This window comes from Carettochelys insculpta, chromosome 10 (assembly GCF_033958435.1).
Source record: "Carettochelys insculpta isolate YL-2023 chromosome 10, ASM3395843v1, whole genome shotgun sequence".
NCBI lineage: Eukaryota > Metazoa > Chordata > Testudines > Carettochelyidae > Carettochelys > Carettochelys insculpta.
This window is the reverse complement of record NC_134146.1, coordinates 44,986,880-45,007,028: the sequence shown is the minus strand read 5'-3', so window position 1 is coordinate 45,007,028 and position 20,149 is coordinate 44,986,880. Positions and strand designations below refer to the sequence as shown.

At 46.6% G+C, this 20,149-nt stretch overlaps 1 protein-coding gene across 8 annotated transcripts in view; it reads left to right on the top strand.

Annotated features, from left to right (window-relative positions):
• The window catches only part of MCF2L2 (MCF.2 cell line derived transforming sequence-like 2), a 312,428-nt gene that overhangs the window by 141,438 nt on the left and 150,841 nt on the right, over positions 1-20,149 (top strand). For all 8 annotated transcript variants that reach the window (XR_012646857.1, XM_075004498.1, XM_075004497.1 and 5 more), the window contains one exon: positions 11,211-11,314. Coding sequence is in view for 7 of the 8 variants with exons in the window: in XM_075004498.1 (XP_074860599.1) it covers positions 11,211-11,314 (104 nt within the window). In the remaining variant the exon portion in view is untranslated. The remainder of the gene's footprint in view (positions 1-11,210; positions 11,315-20,149) is intronic.

Sequence of the window (20,149 nt, the reverse complement as noted above, 5' to 3'; positions counted from 1 at the left end):
TGCACGGCTGATGAGTGACAGTCAGTAGCTGTTGTAACTAGCTCAGTGACTACAACAACACTGCGTCATCCTAACTCCACCGATGTAAGCCCAGGCTGTAGTTTTATTCCTTTCCCATCAGCCCCTTATAGCCATTTCCAGAGTGCACACAAAATGTACAGCTTTATAATACTCCAGGGGTGTGTCTACGCTTTCATTCCTCTTTCAAAAGAGGTATGCAAATGAGGCAAATTGAAAATGCAAATGAGGCATAAATTTGCATATCCAACTCCTCGTTTGCATATTCTAATGTCAAAAGAGCTTCTTTCAAAAGAAGAAAGCTGATGTAGATGCTGCTCTTTCAAAAGTAAACCCCATCTTCGAAAGAATCCTTCTTCCCTTTATTTACTTTTGAAAGAGCAGCGTCTACACTGGCTTTCTTCTTTTGAAAGAAGCGCTTTTGAAATTAGACTGTGCAAATGAGGTGCCCCCCCCCAGCATAGAAACACATGCTGCTGGCTGTGGATGGCTGTGGGTGCTCTGGTAATTAGCTGGATGGCACCTGAATCTCTCCTAGGTGGCAGAACAAGCATTCAGCTTACGGGGTAGCTTGCATCTAACCCACTATTCTGTCTTCCGACCATGACTGCAGCTAGATGCTTCAGAGGCAAGAAGGAGAACAGAGTAAGTCAAACAAGCTATCTCCTGATGTCTGCTCCCAGCTCCTTACACTTGAAGGTTTTGAGACACCCAGAAAATGGGGTTGTGTCCTGGACCATCTTTGACGGTAGTCATTGATGGACTTCTCTCCGTCAACTTCTCGAATTCTTATTTGAACCCAGTTATAATTTTGGCCTTCACAACATCCCCTGGCAATGAGTCCCACAGGTTGACTGTGCACTGTGTGAAGAAGTACTTCCTCAGGTTTCTTTTATACCTGCAGTGTCAGATGTTGTTGAGACCTCTCAAAGAATTCTAGCAGATTAGGGATTTATGATTTCTCTTTACCAAAGCTGAGTGGATTCTTCCCCTGCAGATCATTGTTAGCTGGTGTATGATAATTCTGTTCTTTACTAGTTTCATCCAACTTGCCTGCTACTGAAGTTAAGTTTAGTGGCCTGTACTTTCCAGGATCGCCTCTGGAGCATTAAAAAAAAAATCAGCATTACATTAGCTATTCTCCAGGTACGTGGTACAGAGGCTGCTTTAAGTGATAGGTTACATATCCCAGTTAGTAGCTCTGCAATTTCATACTTGAGTTGCTTCAGAACTCTTGGGTGAATATCACTTGGTCGAGGAGGGGGACATGAAGGTGTCCTAGTTATCAAGTGACTGCCAAGAGCAGAGAGATGATTTATTATCAGTTTCTGCCTATTCCAATTTTTTTCATCAACATCTTGGTATGAGGCAGTTTCTTACACTTGTCTCCTAAAGATGAATGGCTGGTGGATCTCCCTCACATCCCATAGCTGTTATCATGAAAAGCATTTGAGGCCCCAACAAGGACTGAGTGCACAATTCCTGGTTTACAAGGCTCAGTGCTCAAACCACTGAGCTCTAGGCTCACATGAGGCATCCAAAGCACAAGGTTATATCCTGTTTCTCAGAGGTTCTGAGCACCCTGCATGCGAACAGACATCATCAAGAGCTGCATTTGCTCACTGGCTGGTTTCTGGAGTAGTGCGGTTGTCATGTTTGTTTGACACAGAGGTTCCCGATCTTTTCAGTAACATGACACACTTCAATGAGTGAAACGATTCCAGGGCACTCCCACTTCTTTCAGATGAATCAGTTGCTCATAAATGTCACATTTACGTACATTTACTGTGATCACAGTCTTACTAGAGAAGTTTGCAACATAGTAGTGCGTAAAACAAGCTAAACAAGGATCAAATGCATTAATGTTTCAAGTCCACCACTGAATGCACCGTCTTAACGAGCACAGACACATTTTCAAAATCTGCTCAATGCCATGCTAGGGATGTTGAGTAAACAAGCAGCCACTGAAAGCAGCTCCCCTTCCTGCCGGCCCACTGGAGCCAGGATGTGACATTTAAACCAGGTTTCAGCTCCAACAGGCAGTGGGTGGGGGCAGGCTCTCCGGCTGCTCATCCGGGCCAGACAGCAGCTTTTCAGCTGCCTCTGGGCACTAACAGGGTCCTACAGGGTTGACATTTCTCCTTACAGTGACTCTGCAAAAAGCCACAGCAAAGGGAAAGTGATGAAATTTCATGGCACATGGGGTTGAAAACCACTGGTCTAACACACACAAGATCGCTGGCTTTAAAAAAAAAAAAGAAACAGGCTGAAGCAGTGCTGTCTTCATTTGTGATTCATTTGGGGATAAGGAACAGCTCTCTGGTTAGAGCACTACCCTTGTAAACTGGGGTGTGAATTTGATCCTTGCTGGGGCCTCAAATGTATTTCATCCAGCTGTCATCTGATAAAGTGGGTCTTTGCCCGCAAAAGCTTATGCTCCAATAAATCTGTTAGTCTGTAAGGTGCCACAGGACTTCTTGTTGTTTCTGCCATACAGACTAACATGGCTACCCCTCTGATACTGTGCGCTCTTGGGATTTCTTACTGCTAAAGAAGTTCAGTACTATCAGGGACAGTAGCTCCCATGTTTTCTTTAAACAGCATTACAATAATATATATCTAGTAGCTGGCTATTTTTTCTCTGAATTATGGTCTAACAATCTGACCTATGTATTAGAGGGGTGGACATGTTAGTCTGTATCCACAAAAACAACAAGGATCCTGTGGCACCTGAAACACAAAGAGATTTATTTGGACATCAGCTTTCATAGGCAGGTGGGGCTTTGCTCATGAAAGCTGATGCCCAAATAAATCTGTTTGTCTTTTAGGAGACACAGGACCCCGGTTGTTTTAATCTGAGGGATGTGGGGGTACCCATGCATCTCTGTGAAGTTCAGCTGAAGTGAGGTTCCATGAGGCTTCATGGGCTCACATTGCGTGGTTGAGGCATACGTATCAGAAGGATTTATTAAGCATCAGTTACAGAAGAAATAAGAGAGGCAGATATTAAAATTCAACATTGTTTGAAGCCACTGAATTTTCCTGCTCATTCTCAAAGCAAAGTATCTCAACAGGAAGCTGCTGCATTCAGAGACAGAATTCTTACGTAAATAAGGGGGCAGGTGAATAAATAAGATGTGGTTACCAGCTGCTGAAGGCCTGAAAGTTCTCAATGGCAATTTTAAGTGAATACAGAGTGCAGAATTGGGCTACCAAATCAGTCTAGGGGTAGGAAAGACCTTCTGTATTAGGCTGCTGAGGCCCATGTCCTGCCTTTTGATTTCAATAGAAATGAGATGCCTTCAGCCTTTTGAGGACGGTGCCCTGGCCCTTTCCATGGGAGAAATTCACTCTTGTGCTAGGGATCAGCACCATATAACAGCATAATATTATATATATTATAATGCTGCTAAACAGTTGGGCTAAAGTTTTCCCTACAAGGTGTCTGCCTCATGCAGAATTATTTTTGAAAGTGTCAGCAAAAATGGTTTGACCATTTCCAGAATGAGATTAAGGGGAGATGTACTGATTTGCCCAGGTTAAAAAATTTCTTACAAACCTGCTGTAGAGAAGCTCAGAAACCTCTGCACATTGGATCGAGGGTTTGGAATTATGCAGGAGGCTTTTCCTGACATTAGGAAAGTGCTTTTTTGCTCTTCCCATGTTAAAAAATGCCTATATTTCTCTACAGGTCAGATGACTTTGGAAAAAAAAATCAGCTTACACACGTTCAACAGAGACTTGTTAAAATTGGAAGCTGAATTCATCTAAAATTTTATTCCTTTATGCCAGTGCGTTTCACATATATTTGTTGACAAAGTATGTGTGTTCTCCTCCTCTGGTGAGCCATATAGAGTAAACCAACCAGCTATTGCTACCAGTTGCTCTGTCACCTGAGCAGACAAAATACGTGTAATGGATCTAAATGTTCTAACAATGTCCCCAGTGTGTATAAATATGATTCCACATGATAGAAAAGTTGGTTGGTTGGTTTGTTTAGATCTAGGAACTGACACATACTAATGTATTAAAACGTTACAGTGTTGCAAAGTCAAAAACTCATACATTGGGAAATGCCCTAATTAAGCTTGCCTGTGCTTTTGAACATACAGAATCTGATAGAATTGTGATTATGCTGAAAAATCAGTTCTTAAATGTCTGATTTGATGCCAAAAATTAGTGGACACTTTTGATCAGACACTTTGTCTCAGGTTCCCAGCTGTAAAATGAAGATACTATCCTCTCATGTCACAGGCATATTGTAAAAATAAATTGTTCTTGTGAAGCACTCATCTTACGAGGAAATTAATAATTCTGTCTTCAACTGAGGGTTTGAATAATGTGCTATAAATAAGGCCAAGGGGTACACATGAAACAATATATAAAACAAAGCATTGAATCAGCTGGGATTCAGTATCATATGCTATCCATGTTATACAACAACAACATCCAAAGTGATTTATAATCCAGGCAGCTTGGAACGGTTACTTCATTTGAGGAAGCAAACCTGAGCTCTTTTCAGTCCTTTAAGTAATAAAACCTAAACCAGCTACATCTCTTCTGGCTGCTCAGTGGTTCCTTTTTTGTCTTTTTTCTTTTTAAACACTCACTAATGCATAACACTCAGCTCACTAATACACAACATCTGGAGTTAAGATATAAATATATCCTGCAAAACAGAGGAAGGAGAAAGCAGGGTGGGCAGAAAAGCTATTATCTGATGGAGGAATAGGTGAATTCCATTAGTGGCTCTCTGAGAAACAACCAGCTCCTTACAACCTACATATTTCCATACTGAGGAGATAGAGAAAAGAAGCTTTCATTTTTGTGGGAGTAGGGAAAAGACTAAGAAACTGACGAGTGCTTTTTCTTACAGAAAGATGCTTACACGAGGGGCCTCATTCTGTGCTCTTGTTCTCAATGGAAATTTTAACTGGATGCAGAGTGTAGAACTCGGGTAACAAATCAGAGTCTAGAGGTAGAAAAGACCTTAGCCACATCTGCATGGGCAGCCTCTACCAACAGAGAAACCTTGGCAGCACCTCTGTTGCCAGATCATGTCTACACACAAAAGCAGATCAAAAGAGCAACCTGCTCTATCGACAAAGAGCAGCCAGCATGCCCTGCCCACTCTCGCTAGAACAGCTAACCAGCAGCTCTGCAAACAGGGCTGCCCAGGCAACCGAAAGTCCCCTCTGTCAACAGAGTCATTATACCTGATCAGGAACAGGAGTAATGCTGCCAACTGTACTACTGAGTTATGTTGACAAACTCTCAACAGAGCGCTTTAACCGTGTAGGTGCTCAGCGAGTTTTGTCAATAAAAGCTGACCGTGTAGATGTGGCCCCTCTGTATTAAGGTACCTAGGCCCAGATACTGCCTACTGATTTCAGGGGGAGTGAGGTGCCTTAAGACTTCTGAGGTGACCCCTAGCCCTGTCCCTGAGAAAAATTTACTCTTGTGCCATGGATCAGCACAAAATAAGAGGCATCCCCTGTTCCCAGCTTTGGGAATTCTCTTTCTAGGCAGCCTAAAATGCCTGGGGCTGGAATGGAAAAAACTCTAGTAAAGGTACTAAACTGCAGTCTCTGGGAATTAAAATTTGCCCTTGTAAAATATAATCCGAAGCCCTGCCTGAAATTCAGGTGACTGGTTTTATGTTTATAGTGTGGACTCCTTTCTTTTATTGGCTTCTCTCTACAGCTCTCAGCTGAAATACATACTGTACTGGTAAAGCAACTACTAAGTTATAACATTGATTCTTGGGATTTGCTAGGTCAGAGACCAGACTCTGGTTATGCTTTTTGGAAACTTCTCTTTAAGTTACCTATCCAAAGCCCTTGTATCTGAATTAACTGGAGCCATCTGGATCTTCTTCCAGATATTAAAGGAATAGTTGGTTTTCATTCCTCTTCCTGGACTGCTTGAAGCAAAGGGCTCATGTTTCATATACATTTTTCCTCCCCTTTGAGTTCTGCTTTCACGCTTAACACAAAGAACATTAGAAAATGAACAGGTCTTGCCGAGCAATTCAGAAGACTAAACCACTGGTTTAGGTAGGAATTTAACATGAATATGGTTCTAGACTGTTTTAGCCAAGCTAGTTAAAATGCTTTTACGTCAAACTTTTTTTGGACATGAAATGGCCTTTTAACAAAATCCAAAGATTTTTACAGAAGTTTTGCTTTTGTTGAACCTCTTGATTTGTCAACCATTTTTTCAAAATGTGTTTCATTTCAGCAAAACATACACTCTCTCTGCACTTTTATACTACAAGAAAGTGAATAAACATGAGAGAAAAGGGGAGGGAAAACCCTGAAATTGGGGCAGAAGGTGCATTTCCAAAAAATTTCAAATGGAAGACTTTTGGGAAGTCTTCAAAATTGAGGGGAAATTTTGTTTTTTGACTTACTACTACTAAATCTCTATATTTTTCCTCCTACTCCAAAGATATAATATTTTCTAAATGAAACTGTGCCAATCTGCAGAGAGAGCAGCTGTTTCTATTTGCCGGACTTTCTCCAAGGCTGGAAAAGGGAAGGTTTTTGGATATGGCTTTCAAACTAAATCACATTCCCACTATGTCTCATAAGAAGAAGTTACTGCACAATCAAACATTAGTGCTGGTATTTCAAATCAGTCATGGGATCTTTACAACTCAGTTGTTTTGTAGTTATGATAATAGATCTATGTAGGAAGCTTTCTACTGTCAAATATTCATGTGTAAATTATTAAATGCATGAGATGTATACTTGCAAATTTCTAGTATGTTTTGAGACCAGCTGTAAAGTGGGGAGTGGGAAAGAGAAGTCAAGGGTTTAGAGAAAGACCATCTAAAATTTTGTTTCTAACTGCCATGCTCATGCAGTTGAGTAAGGGAAAAAGCAGCATGTATAAAACACTCATCTTGTTTTGATAAGTTCGTCAGATAGACACAGTAGTGTTCTGTCTGACTGCATGGCTGGATGGGGTCATTGTGACTTCTATAAATATCTGAAAATGGAAGACATTTCAGTTCTTTCCTTTACTGGTTCTATTACGCTGTGCCCTCTCCCTCCAGGGCTGGCTGCCCTGAGCCTCCCACAAAGAAGGATGAGTGGATCAGTGAGAACTGTAGGTCCATAATATCTCTGAACATTGTCGGGGTAGTCACCACCACCTTGCCCACTTGTTTCCCCCAGAACTCCATTTCACTCCACTCACATCACCCAGGTTTCTTTACTTGGCACATGCCAAAGCTATGCTGAGATGATCAGCTTCAGACTCAGATTCAGGGGGCAGGCAGAGTCCTGCTAATCCACAGATACCCATGGCTCATTTTTGCAGATATGGATGTGAATACAAATTTTGTATGTAAAACCCTGCAAAGTTGCAGGTATTCATCCACTCTATATCCCTGTAACAGCAACGAAGGGTCCTGTGGCACCTTATAGACTAACAGAAAAGTTTTGAGCATGAGCTTTCGTGAGCACAGACTCACTTCATCAGATGCTGGTCATGGAAATGGATTTCCATGACCAGCATCTGATGAAGTGAATCTGTGCTCACGAAAGCTCATGGTCAAAACTTTTCTGTTAATCTATAAGGTGCCATAGGACCCTTCGTTGCTGTTACAGATCCAGACTAACACGGCTACCCCTCCGATACTCTATATCCCTGGGTATCTGCAGCTGTTAGTGTGGCTATCTGAGGCTTAGTTTTGTGGATACAAATTTTGTATCTGTGCAGGTCTCAGGCAGTGAGTACAAGGTATATCACACAGGGGCTACGTCTACACGTGAAGCCTACATCGAAATAGCTTATTTCGATGAATAACGTCTACACGTCCTCCAGGGCTGGCAACGTCGATGTTCAACTTCGACGTTGCGCAGCACAACATTGAAATAGGCGCTGCGAGGGAATGTCTACACGCCAAAGTAGCACACATCGAAATAAGGGTGCCAGGCACAGCTGCAGACAGGGTCACAGGGCGGACTCAACAGCAAGCCGCTCCCTTAAAGGGCCCCTCCCAGACACAGTTGCACTAAACAACACAAGATCTGCAGAGCCGACAACTGGTTGCAGACCCTGTGCCTGCAGCATGGACCCCCAGCTGCCGCAGCAGCAGCCAGAAGCCCTGGGCTAAGGGCTGCTGCCCACGGTGACCATAGAGCCCCGCAGGGGCTGGAGAGAGAGCGTCTCTCAATCCCTCAGCTGATGGTCGCCATGGCGGACCCCGCTATTTCGAAGTTGCGGGATGCGCAATGACTACACGGTCCCTACTTCGACATTGAACGTCGAAATAGGGCGCTATTCCTATCCCCTCATGGGGTTAGCGGCTTCGACGTCTCGCTGCCTAACGTCGAAGTTAACTTCGAAATAGCGCCCGACGCGTGTAGCCGTGACGGGCACTATTTCGAAGCTAGTGCCGCTACTTCGAAGTAGCGTGCACGTGTAGACACGGCTATGCAAAGCAGTGGCAAAACCCCTTCTTTTATATACATAGCATCACATTTTAGGATAGGCTTGGTTACTTTGCAGGAACTACTCCCTGCCGAGGATGCTCTAACTATCTGTTGTACATGTTCAGCTTTATGTCTCCAATTTCTCTTGCCTATTACACTGGAACCTCTATCCTCTGGGTGTCCCTAATCCAGGAATATCCATGATAAGGAGAAGGAAGTGGCCCCTCAGTGCCAGCTGGAGGAACAGCAGCCCACAAAGCTGCTTCTCCAAGGCTTCTCCCTGCCACTCCCATAGCCGTGTGTATATATGTCTGTGCACCTGAGAAAGGCACGGGACGCAGAGCCATGTGTGCCTCCTGAGAGTGGGGCACCAGGTAAGCATCCCAGTTCTCTTCAGCATCCCCTCTGGCCTGGCAAAACCTTTAATCTGGCATATCTAGTTTCACCGGATTGAAGAGGTTCAGAAGTATCTTGTTCTTAGTAAAAGTTCCCTGGATGTTGTTTTTATATTGACTCTCACATTCTGCCTTTTAGCTTACTGACTTCTTAACTTAGCACAGGCATTCCATTTTGGCTTGCTGACATAGTTACCTCCCTCATCCTTTTGTCCAAGAAGCACTGTCTCCCCCTTGTTTAATTATGCCTGTGAAGCCAGACCTGCAGGCATTAGGCTTAAGTTTTTTAGCAGCCCACATATGGAAGCTCTCAAAATTAGTAAATACAACTGAAGAAAATGGCTTAATTCACATAAAGGCTCAAAACAAAACAAAACAAATTAGAAAGTTTCCCTAGAGCAAACAATGCAACAGCTGTATAGTAGAATAGGAGCAAGTTTGTCCTTTGGTGCCTGACAGGCTTGCTTTAAACATTTTATGTGCTGTCCAGATTTATTTCTAACAGTACATATAACTACGGCCTATTCAATGTATTATGTTTATCCTTGAGCTTTTTAGCTCAGAAAAGAGGAGACTAAAGGGGGGTATGATAGAGATATGTAGAGTTATGAGTGATTTGGAGAAAATGAACAAGGAAAAATTATTTACTTGATCCCATAATATAAGTACTATGGGACCCCAAATGAAATTAATGGGCAACAGGTTTAAAATAAATAAAAGGAAATTCTTCTTCATACAGCGCACAGGCAACCTGTGGAACTCCTTGCCAGAGGAGGCTGTGAAGGCTAGGACTGTAACAGGCGTTAAAAAAAAGAGGATAGGTCCATTAATGGCTATTAGTCAGGATGGGTAAGGAATGGTGCCCCAGCCTGTTTGTTGGAGACTGGTGATGGATGGCAGGAGAGAGATCATTACCTGTTCGGTTCAGGCCCTCGGGGCACCTGGCATTGGCCACTGTCCGTGAACAGGATTCTGGACTGGATGGAGCTTTGCTCTGACCCAGTACGGCCATGCTTATGTTCTTAATGTTTTACTTTGCGTTTTTAAATGTGATTTGCGGTATCTGCCAGCTGAATGTCTTGTTTGTCTAATTTTATTTTATTAAATGAATCCAGCCTGCAATTATTCATAAGTATTAGGGGTGGCCTTCCCTCCTTCCCTGAGCACATTCTCACACACTTTCTTTTGGATGGCAGCCATAGGAAACACAGTTCAATTGCTGCTGCTGAGTTGCCTGTAGCAACAATTGACTCATTGGCAGCTTTGCTGACCAGGAGCGAAACTAAAGAAGCTTAACACAGTGAGTCTCTTGTCAGACTGTGGTCTCCGCACACTGAACGTTTAGCAATTTCCATTTTACTTAGTTTTATTCCAAGCCCACAGTTTTAAAAAAAAATACATTTTTACCTTCTCTGTGGCATAGCAACTGTCGCAGCATCCATCATTCGATAGTGCAGCGTTCCCAAACTTTTCAGCATCACGCCCCACTTTTGATTTTTGAGAAACCCTCGAGCCCCCCCCACTTCTTTTTTTAACTGCAGGCCAGCCACCCCAGAGCCGCCAGTCAGCTGCCTGCCTGAGCCACTCCCCTCCCCCAAAGCCAGGCACTGCCAGCCCCTCATCTAAACACATCCTCCTCCTCCACCACAACTCACACTCACTCACCTTTGCGCGAGGCAGCTAGCTCCATGTGGGCCTTTGCCGGCTGCCTGCTTTTTATAGTGGCTGTGCTGGATCACCCATGCGAAATGGCAGGGGCTGAGAGCTGGAAGCAAGGGCCGGCTCTTTCTTTGGGTGGGGGGAATGACCTGGGAGGGGCTGGGTTGCCTCGTGCCCCCCCTGGAATTTCTTCACATCCCCCAGTTTGGGAAGCCATGTGCTGGTGCATAGATAATTTTGAATGCAAAAGAAAACCAATCATCCAACTGCTATACATTGAAAACCTGTTCAAGTCTTCAGGTCTTTTTGGGGCCAGTTGTACTGTACCCCATTGGGCAAGATTTCCATCCACTTCTATGCCAAAACTAACTCTTAAAATAACTGACAACTCTCTGGTGACTTGAGCAGATCTGTTGTGTGAGTATGTGTGTGTACAAATAAGTCAGATGTTCTTATTCTTGTGCTTTTACACAGTTACCAACAAATCACCCAAGACAATGCTCTTATTTCTTTCCCCTAACATTATGCATAACGCTGGAAACTAAAACCCCCAGCCACTGTCTAGCTTACTTAAGGCCAAATCTTGGTTCCTCTGGGAAGTTGTTGGAACTTTTCCCATTGATTTCAATAGAAACTAAGATTTAGGCATGCTAGCACAAAGTTCTCTAATGTCAGTTTCTGTTGATTCCCTCAGCTACCCATAGGAGATCAGCAGAAATACCCTGTCCACCAAAGTCCATCTCCGAGTCAGAATTATCAAAAAAGAAAAGTGTTAAGAAGACTAAAGGTGGAATAAAGGTAGGAGCATCTTTTGTATGTGAAGCACTCTCTACTGTGACAGCGTGCAAGGCAACATTCCTGCATGGTGGGAAAAAAAACCCTTTCCTCCAACCGCTTGCATGTGTCCTACATCTGTTTCATGCATAATCATTCATGTGAAAGCTGCAGATTCCTTTAGTAAAAGAGAGACTCTGGCCATGCATGTATTGCCTGTGCACCTTGAAGATGCCTCACATATTACAATACAATGCATTAGCTCACGTGTATGTAATGTCATTACAACTGTTTTTGGCCCCAAATAAAAGTTTGAGCCACACTGAACCTGTCTCGCTCACTAGCAGAAGTTGGTCTAGTAAAAGATATTTCTTCACTCACCTTGTGTCTCTTAGCTCTCAGGTGTCATACTGTAGCTTTTTATTAGAAGTCAATCTTACTGTGGTGTCATTAGTAAAAGTAACCCCCATAAAACTGATGTTTTGTTCTATTCAGGATCTCATATTCCACCCATTGTTGTATCCAGCCCTTCCAGAGATAAAAATTAAGTAGATATATCAAGTAGGCCTCAACTCCCCCAAGAGAGACATTTACTTAAATAATTTTCATAAACAGAAACAAACAAATCCAATCTCTGCTGCTGCATGGCAAAGGAAGGTCAAAGTAGTACAAAGACATCACAAATTTACAAAGAGTTTTGAGATATAATCACTGTTAGGCACTTAATCATAGCTTCATAACAGTGCCCTGCGTTGCTCTTCTCCTTTGATTTCCCCCTCAATGTTGTTTTGCTTCTTAGGTTGCAATCTGCTTGGAGCAGAGATGGTGTTTTGTTTGTCTGTATAGTACCTCACAGACTTATGGGTATTCAGTGAATAAGTCAGCTAAAATTTCTTACTTTGAATTTGAGAATGTCAGAGCTTGACTGAATCCAGTAGCAGGCCTTTCTTACTTGCCTGTTCATACTAACGTGTAGCAAAACCACCATCCCACCAAATGCATAGGTAAGGCAGCTCCTTTCTGCAGTCATTGTAAGCTGGAAGTAGATTTCAGTAGTAGCAAATTCAACCTGTTAAATAAACAAGCCCATGACTAACTTTACCTTGTCCTAAGACAACATGCAACAAGGCACCATCCTTAGGCCTCATTCCGATTTTACATGACACAGGCTAATTTGATTCCTTAAATGGTAATATAAGCCCCCTCTATACACAGCCAGCCATTTGACAGGATCAAATGCTCCTGTCCCGAGTATCTCCATTGATGGCACTTGCCTTAAAGTAGCGGAGGACTTTACATACCTGGGTAGTGTCATATCCAGTGATGGATCACTGGATAATGAGATCAACGCACGAATATCCAAAGCGAGCCAGGCACATGGCTGTCTCCGTGTCAAAGTTCTAAACCACCATAACATCCGGATGTCAACAAAACTGCTTGTGTACAGAGCTGTTGTTCTCTTATCTCTTTTGCACGGGTGCGAAACATGGACACCATGTAGGCGTCACATCAAGCAGCTCGAAGCATTCCACATGCGCTGCCTCCATAACATCATGAAGATCCGCTGGCAAGACAAAGTGCCCAATCTTGAGGTCCTTGAGAGAACCCAGATGACAAGCATCGAAATGATGATTATGAAGTCACAACTACATTGGACCGGTCATGTCAGCCGCATGGATGCCAACAGAATCCCTCACCAGCTTCTGTATGGTGAACTCTCCCAGGGCATCCGGTGTATAGGTCATCCACGGAAATGCTACAAGGATACCATCAAAGCCAATCTGCAGTACAGAAGTATCAAACCTAGGGACCTCGAGGACGCCACCAGTGACAGAACACAGTGGCGTGCAACAGTCAGAAATACCTGCATTGCCTTTGAGGAAGACCGCTACCGGCATCTACAAGAGGCAAGCGAATGACGTCACAGAACATCAGCAATGCACAACCCACAGATTGCAAACTTCCCATGCACCATCTGCGGCAAAATGTGCACCTCTAAAATTGGCTTATACAGTCACCAGAGGGCACACCGTGAGACCAATAACAGATGATCTGCACAGATTTGTCGTCATCGGATCGATGGACTGCCATTAGTATACACAGCCAGCCCAAAGTTGCCTGTACAAAGCTGTGCTCACGGGGGGACAAGGAATTTTCAGTTTACTGTTTACTTTCTTTGCCTGATTTATTTTTCCATTACCTGTTGGATTCAAAAAGTATGGAGGCAGGCAGGGGATGGGTGTCACAAGAACAGCTAAGGTTCAGAAAGCAGTGGTAAAAGCAGGAAAGAGTGCTAGTGTCTTCATTTTGTTTTGAGCATGGTTGCTAACATTGAGAGTCCAGCCCTAATGATGCCATTTCTCCATATTAGGTGATGTTTCTTTCTTACGTTAGACTGTACACACATTCATCTCTGAAGGAAAAAAATAGTCCGTTAGTGAGGCAAGGGAGGTTATACATTAACACACTGTTGTTTTGTAAATAGACAAAAATGATTAACTCCTGGATGTCATTCTAACAGTGATCCCTTCTTTTTAAGGCCACTCTTTCCTCTGACTTGCCTTCCAGATGTACGATATTCTGTAACTCTTTCCTGCTGCGCCCACAAGCAACTACAGCTTTTTACTGGACACTTACGAGAGTAGTCATGCCAGTTGCATTATTGAAATGCTCCTAGAAAATGGTGTAATTTACACTCAGATGATGTTAGCTGATGGATTAGTTCCTGTTTTTCCCCTCCCACCCCACAGACCATTAGTTGGAAGGAAGAAGTTCGTCACTATGACCTCACTTGCACAAAGGGGAAGGCAGGAGTTGTGAGTTCATTCACCTCGAGGAGGTTTCTCCCACTCCTGACCAGACAGATTTTAAAATCTGGAGCAAGCCCCTCTAGCACTACTGTGCTGCCAGTGGTGGAGGTGAACCCCAGTCCATTTTAAGTTGCCTGGGGACAGCTGGTGGGTGGGAGGGGGAGGAGAATGGCTGGTGGTGTGCAGAAAGAGAACTGGCCCCAAATTTGGTGAAGGCAGGGCGGGAATATTCCTGATGCCTGGGCACCATAGGCCCATATCACTCATTGCCCATTCCCCCATTGTATTTAACATGAAGTGTGCCTGCCCTCAGAGCACCCCCTGTTCGCACAGTGTTGGTTACTCTTCTCTCAGGGTAGCTTATGAATTCCCTGGAGTCCCAAAAGGTGTATAAATCCCTTGCTGGGGTGCTTCTTTATTAAAGCCAAATCATCTGGGAACACACTCTCTCGCCCTTTTGATTCAGGGAGTTGCAGAGTCCTCCTCAAGGGGCTCTGGGATTCTCTGGGATCTCCTTGTGAAGGAACTTTCTATATGCACACCCGTACAAGTTTTACAGCCTCTTATCAGGGTCACGTGCTAATTATGCAGTTAAGAACCCAGATGGACTGTCTTAAATTAGTTATCAACCTGGAACCCATCTCAACTAGACATTATGGTGATGGCATAACTCAAGCTAAGCTCACCCACAACTGTATACAGTAGACCCCGGACTTATGGAGGCATTGCATTCTTGCACAACTCTAGCTAAGTTAAAATTCACGCAACAGGGAGCCATGTCAGCTCTGGTCAGTTTCCTGTCTCCTGTGAGTGATGGGCAGCCAAGATCCTGGCTCTGGGCTGTCCACCGCTGACAAGACAGGGGAAACTGACCATCACTGATGCCATGGTCGGCTTCCCCGCTCCTCTCAGGGGTGGCAGCCTGACTCTTGGCTCTGCCACCCTGCTTCTGTCAGGGGCAGTAGCCAAGAATCAGGCTGCTGCCCCTGACAGGAGTGGTTTTCCTGCTCTTCTCAGGGGTGGCACCCTGACTCTGCCACCCCTGACAGGAGCAAGGAGGCTGCTGCCCTGACAGGATTCCTTGCTCTTGTCAGGGGTGGCAGTGGAGAGTAAGGCTCTCCACTGCCACCCCTGACAGGAGTGGGGAAACTGACCAGGGCAGCAGCCCTAGTCAGTTTTCTGGCTCCAGTGAGTGCAGGGGAGTGGGGAACCAGGTGACAGCCTAGCTCCCAGATCCCCTCCACTTGCAGAGCTGGGAAACTGACCAGGGCAGCAGCAAGTGGAAGCGAGCTGGGAACAGGTGGCATAACATTAACCCAACATATGCGCAACTCGAGTGCACACATCTCAGGGGTCTACTGTAATGATGTGTCGAAGCACCACCAATTCATGCTTCAAGTTAAATGTGTTCTTGGTCACAGTTCCCCATGGAAATGTTTATGGAGTGTCTGTCCATTGTCTGTGATTGTGTTAGTAAGAGTTTAGATGACTATTAGCTTGAGTTACAAAAGATCTAGACAAATCGTCATTGTTTTCAGAAATAACATTAGAACGTTTAAACCTAATTGCCCTGACGCACATCTCTGTTCTCCTGCCCATCCCCCCACACCCACACATACAAAAGCTGCCTTTCCTTGGAACTTGGAAGTGCAACTGAAATTCACCATAGTGTTTTAATAGGAGGTACTCTGCTGCTAGAGTGAGATGTGTGGCATAAAATACCCCAGATGTGTTAGATATAAATTAGGAGTGGGTATTCACCCTCCTGCAAAAAAGTTAGAGGCAAGGTTAGAGGTGGATCCAAATTTTGTGGCTCAGTCCGATCTAAATGGTTAACTACTTTCTTCACGAAGGCTTGATGCATTCCTCTTCCTGTTTGAAAAGTTCTCCACAGTCACAGATAGAGCCACCTGAAACAACAAGGGGGCACAACCTTGCCTTTGACTGCTTACAACAGAGAACCATTTAAAAAAATAAAAATCAGTGGTGCTTGCTTTAAACAGATATGTCCCTGTAGGTTAATCCGTTGTAAATGAGATGAGGGCTGCTCTGCTTACATGTGAAAAAGGAAGTTTTTGAAGGACTATGCTTAAATGGCAGCCTTGGCATTTGATTTATCCACCTCAATTGTTCAATCAAGTAGTAAAACATCTGTAGACCAGAACAGACCAAGGCATTTACTTACTGCTAGCTGTCTACTATAAATGAGTAAATAGGTCTAGGATGTTCTGGGAGAACATGTACAAAAACCCCTCCTTGGTTTGTTTTAATTGAATGTTCTCCAAGTATAGTTTACCTACAGGATTCTTTTGATATAGCATCGAAACATGTAAGATACTATTTTTCAGGGGAAAATGAGGAGGGGTTAGCAGCTCCATGACCAAACTGCAATTTAGGAGATTAATTACAGATGGATTAATTAATTACCAAAAAAGCAAATTGTACTCCCTCATAGGAGCAGTCCTGCTGAATTGGGAGGCAGAGGATACTTCTGAGAGTAAGGAAAGACTTCCACTGAAGCTGATTTGTGAAACTGGATAGCAAATCTTTTGATATTTATCTATCCTGGATAAAAGCTACTTCATGGGCTGCATCTACAGTACAGCAGTCTTTAGAAAGAAGGCCTTCTGGAAGATGTCTTCCGGAAAATCTTCTTTAGAAATATCGCGTCCACACACAAAAAGCGGATCAAAGGATGAGCCGCTCTTTCGAAAGAGAGCAGCCACACAGCCCCGGATGCTCTTTCAAAAGAACAAACCAGGAAATGGTGCAGACGGGGTCTCATGGCTGGCAAGCCCTGCTGGGAGCTCTGGCCATGTGCTCCCTTAAAGGGCCCTTCCCTGACACCCTTCCCTGCACACGCTGAGGCCTGCCCCACTGCACACAATATAGCAGAGCCCTGTGCACTGTCCTGAAGCTCACACCTGAGAGCCATGGACCAACAGTAGCCCTGGACTCACATGCATGCCTTGGCTGGGCTGCTGGCCACTATCTCTGCAGCTGCCCTCCAGCTCCTCCGGTGGGAAGATCTGGCTCTGGGGCCCCCAAACTGCCACCGAACCAGCAGCCCTCCACCCCTCAGGCCATCTGGTGCCTCTGGAGGTACCCTACCAGCTTCGACTGGTGGAACCGGCTGGTCCTGGACGAGTGGGACGGCACACAGTGGCTGCAGAATTTTCACATGTGGAAAGAAACATTCTTGGAGTTCTGGAGCTGGCTCATTCACGCCTTCTGATGCCAGGACACCTGCATGTGGCCCAGCCTGACCCCTGGAGAAACACACGGCCATTGTCATTTGGAAGCTGTCCACTCCAGACAGCTCCCGCTCTGTGGGGCAGCAGTTTGGGGTGAGCAAGTTGACTGTCCACAACCTCATGGAAGCCAAGAAGGAGACCTTCCTCGCAGGGTGAACAGCCAAGTCTGGTTCTGGGTACGAGCAGTCTGCTGTGGCCTCCAACTGTTGGGCCCACCATGAGGGGCTCCAGATCCAGGAAGCCCCCCAGGAGAGTTTTGCCTATGAGCCCCAGTGACCCTCCCTCAGACACCCTTCACAGGCTCCTCTGGCCTGCAGCTCCACATCATCCCCCTTGACAACCCCTCCTGCCCCTCTACCCATCACCCCATCCTCCCCCAGTAACAAGGGACACAGGCATTTTGAAAAAATAAACAAAGGTACTTAAATGAAAACTTTTAAAACAAGAAAAATAAACTCAGAACTATTTACAGGGTGGAACTAGATACATGGGGGACCTGGGACAAGGGGTCGGGGGGGTCTTGAGCCACACCAGTCACAGGTGCCCTTCCCATCCCAGCTCCAGATTCCCTGATGGGGACGGGATGGGGCCAGGTCATGAAGTAGGGGCGTGGGAGGGGGTTCAGCAGGCTCGGGGGGCTGGCATGGTGGTGCTCACCGTGGGCAGTATCCACTGAGCGAGGCCCTGTAGAGATGACAGCGAGGAGCTTGCCCAGGAGCAGGGCAGTGAGGGCAGCGGTGGGGAGGGGGACAGCAGTGGGGGAGCAGCTGGGGGGTAGAAGGCTGGGCCAGCTGCTTTGTAAGGGTCCTGCAGATGGTCTGGCATGTGACCACCACCTCAGCCCAGGCCTCCTGCCTTGTCCAGTGTCAGCCACCATTTTGCAAGTTCGTTCTGGTGGTGGATGGAAGCTGTGTAAACAGCAGCCTCATTGTCCCTCAGGCAGCGACATGGCCGCGGGCCCAGCTAAGCAGTGGTGTGGTTTGTGGGGGGGATGCCCAGCGCCCAGCCCTCTCCGCTGCCACTTCTGGACTTCCTGACTCTGGTCCCTGGATGGGGCTGCCCGACCCCGGAGGTGTGCTGGGATATGCCTGCCCTCAAATGGTGCACTGTAAGGATGGAAGGGAGAGAGATGGGACATCAGTCCCACTGCCCAGGCTCAGGATCTGCCCTCCACCCCGTGGCCAGCAGCCCCCACTCCTGGGCTGAGGGATGGGAATATTGTGGGACCAAGGGCGTGTGCCCGGCAGGGTGGGCCCTGCCACATAAGGACTCCATGGTGCCTTGGGGAATGGGGCTGACTGTTGTGGGCCCCCCCTGCCCTCCCTGGGGAATAGGCTAGTGGGCAAGGCAGGGGGTGTGTCCAGGCACAGAGGGGTCCCCACATGGGTGGCGGGTGAGACAGGTGCAGCCCAGCCCTTCCTGCCCCACCGCCACATGCAGCCCATGGCAATGTACATGGGAGTGGGTGCTGTCACCAGTGGGCGTGCCTGCATGCTGGGGGCACACTCCTCGGTTGGGCAGCTAGAGTCAGGATGTTGCCCATGTGGATGGCCCGCCTCAGGCTGTGGCAGGGCAGGCACACACACCCCCTACACACCCTGGGGTGTGTGACATGCTGGGCACTTGCTGGAGGGTCCCTCAAAGATGTCCACGGACGTTCAGCTTGAGGTGGCTTGATGAGCCCGAGGACACAGCGATGACGGTACCATCTGTTGAGTCATCCTCGAATGTGGTTTCTCAGTCAGGGTCTGCTGCAGTGGCCTGGATGGAGGGTACAGGCTGGTCCCTATCTAGACTTGGCTCGTCCTTCGATGTGGCAGGGGGCTGCTCCAATTGACGATGGTGTTGATGATGCGGGGGGGCTGGGGAGCTGTCCTTGCCTGCGCGGAGGCGTGGAACTCCCTCTAGAAGGGCCATGTGTCCCATCCTACCCTTGAGTGCCTCATGGTATCCCTGGCCCAGACATACCCCTGGTGCAGTTCTTTCACCTTGGAACGCACCAGCTCCAAAGTCAGGGCAGGGTGTTCTCGGGCAGTGCATCCAGTGGCCAGCCGGCCATAGGAGGGGGCATTGCACCTCTTCCCCCTCGTTGCCTCAGGACCTCATCATCTTCCCAGAGGCCCAGGAGGTCCCAGAGGTTGGGCTCAGTCCAGGAGGGGGGTCTCCCCTTTTTGTGGTTGGGACAGACTCCTGAGACCCCTCGGCTGGCTCCCTGGGAGGCCCCTGGGGGTCACGGGGCAGCTGGCTCTGCACCAGGGGGCAGATGTGCACTGCACAGGGTAGCTGTGAGGGTGTAGGGCTCTGAGGGTTCTTACCTTGCTGCCTCCATGTTCTCAGCTGCCTTCCATGGCCCTGTGACCATCTGTCCTGTTTTTCCCAGGACAGTCCCTTGTTTAGGCTGTATTACAGGTGTGCTGGCTTCTTAAAGAAAACGGATGAATTGTCCCATATTTTGCATGGCTCCCGTTCCTTGGAGACTTCGTGTCCCAGAGCTGCAGCCTCCACTGCCAGAGAGCACCGCCCCCCCGGGGCATTTGCTCTGTTCCTCGGTACCCTGAGCCTTGGGGCAGCAGCTCTTGCTGCAGGGGAGTTTCTCTGTGGGGCAGATGCCCCACTCCCCAGCACCCCATGGTGGAAACTCCCACTTCCAGGGAACTCTGCCATGGGGCAGCTGTCTCGTTCCCTGATGTCCCAGACCTAGGGAAGGCAGCATCTACTGCCAGGGATCCCTTCCATGAGGCAAGTGCCTCATTCCGCAGCATCTCTGCCTTTGGGAGGCAGCTACTGTTAGGTGG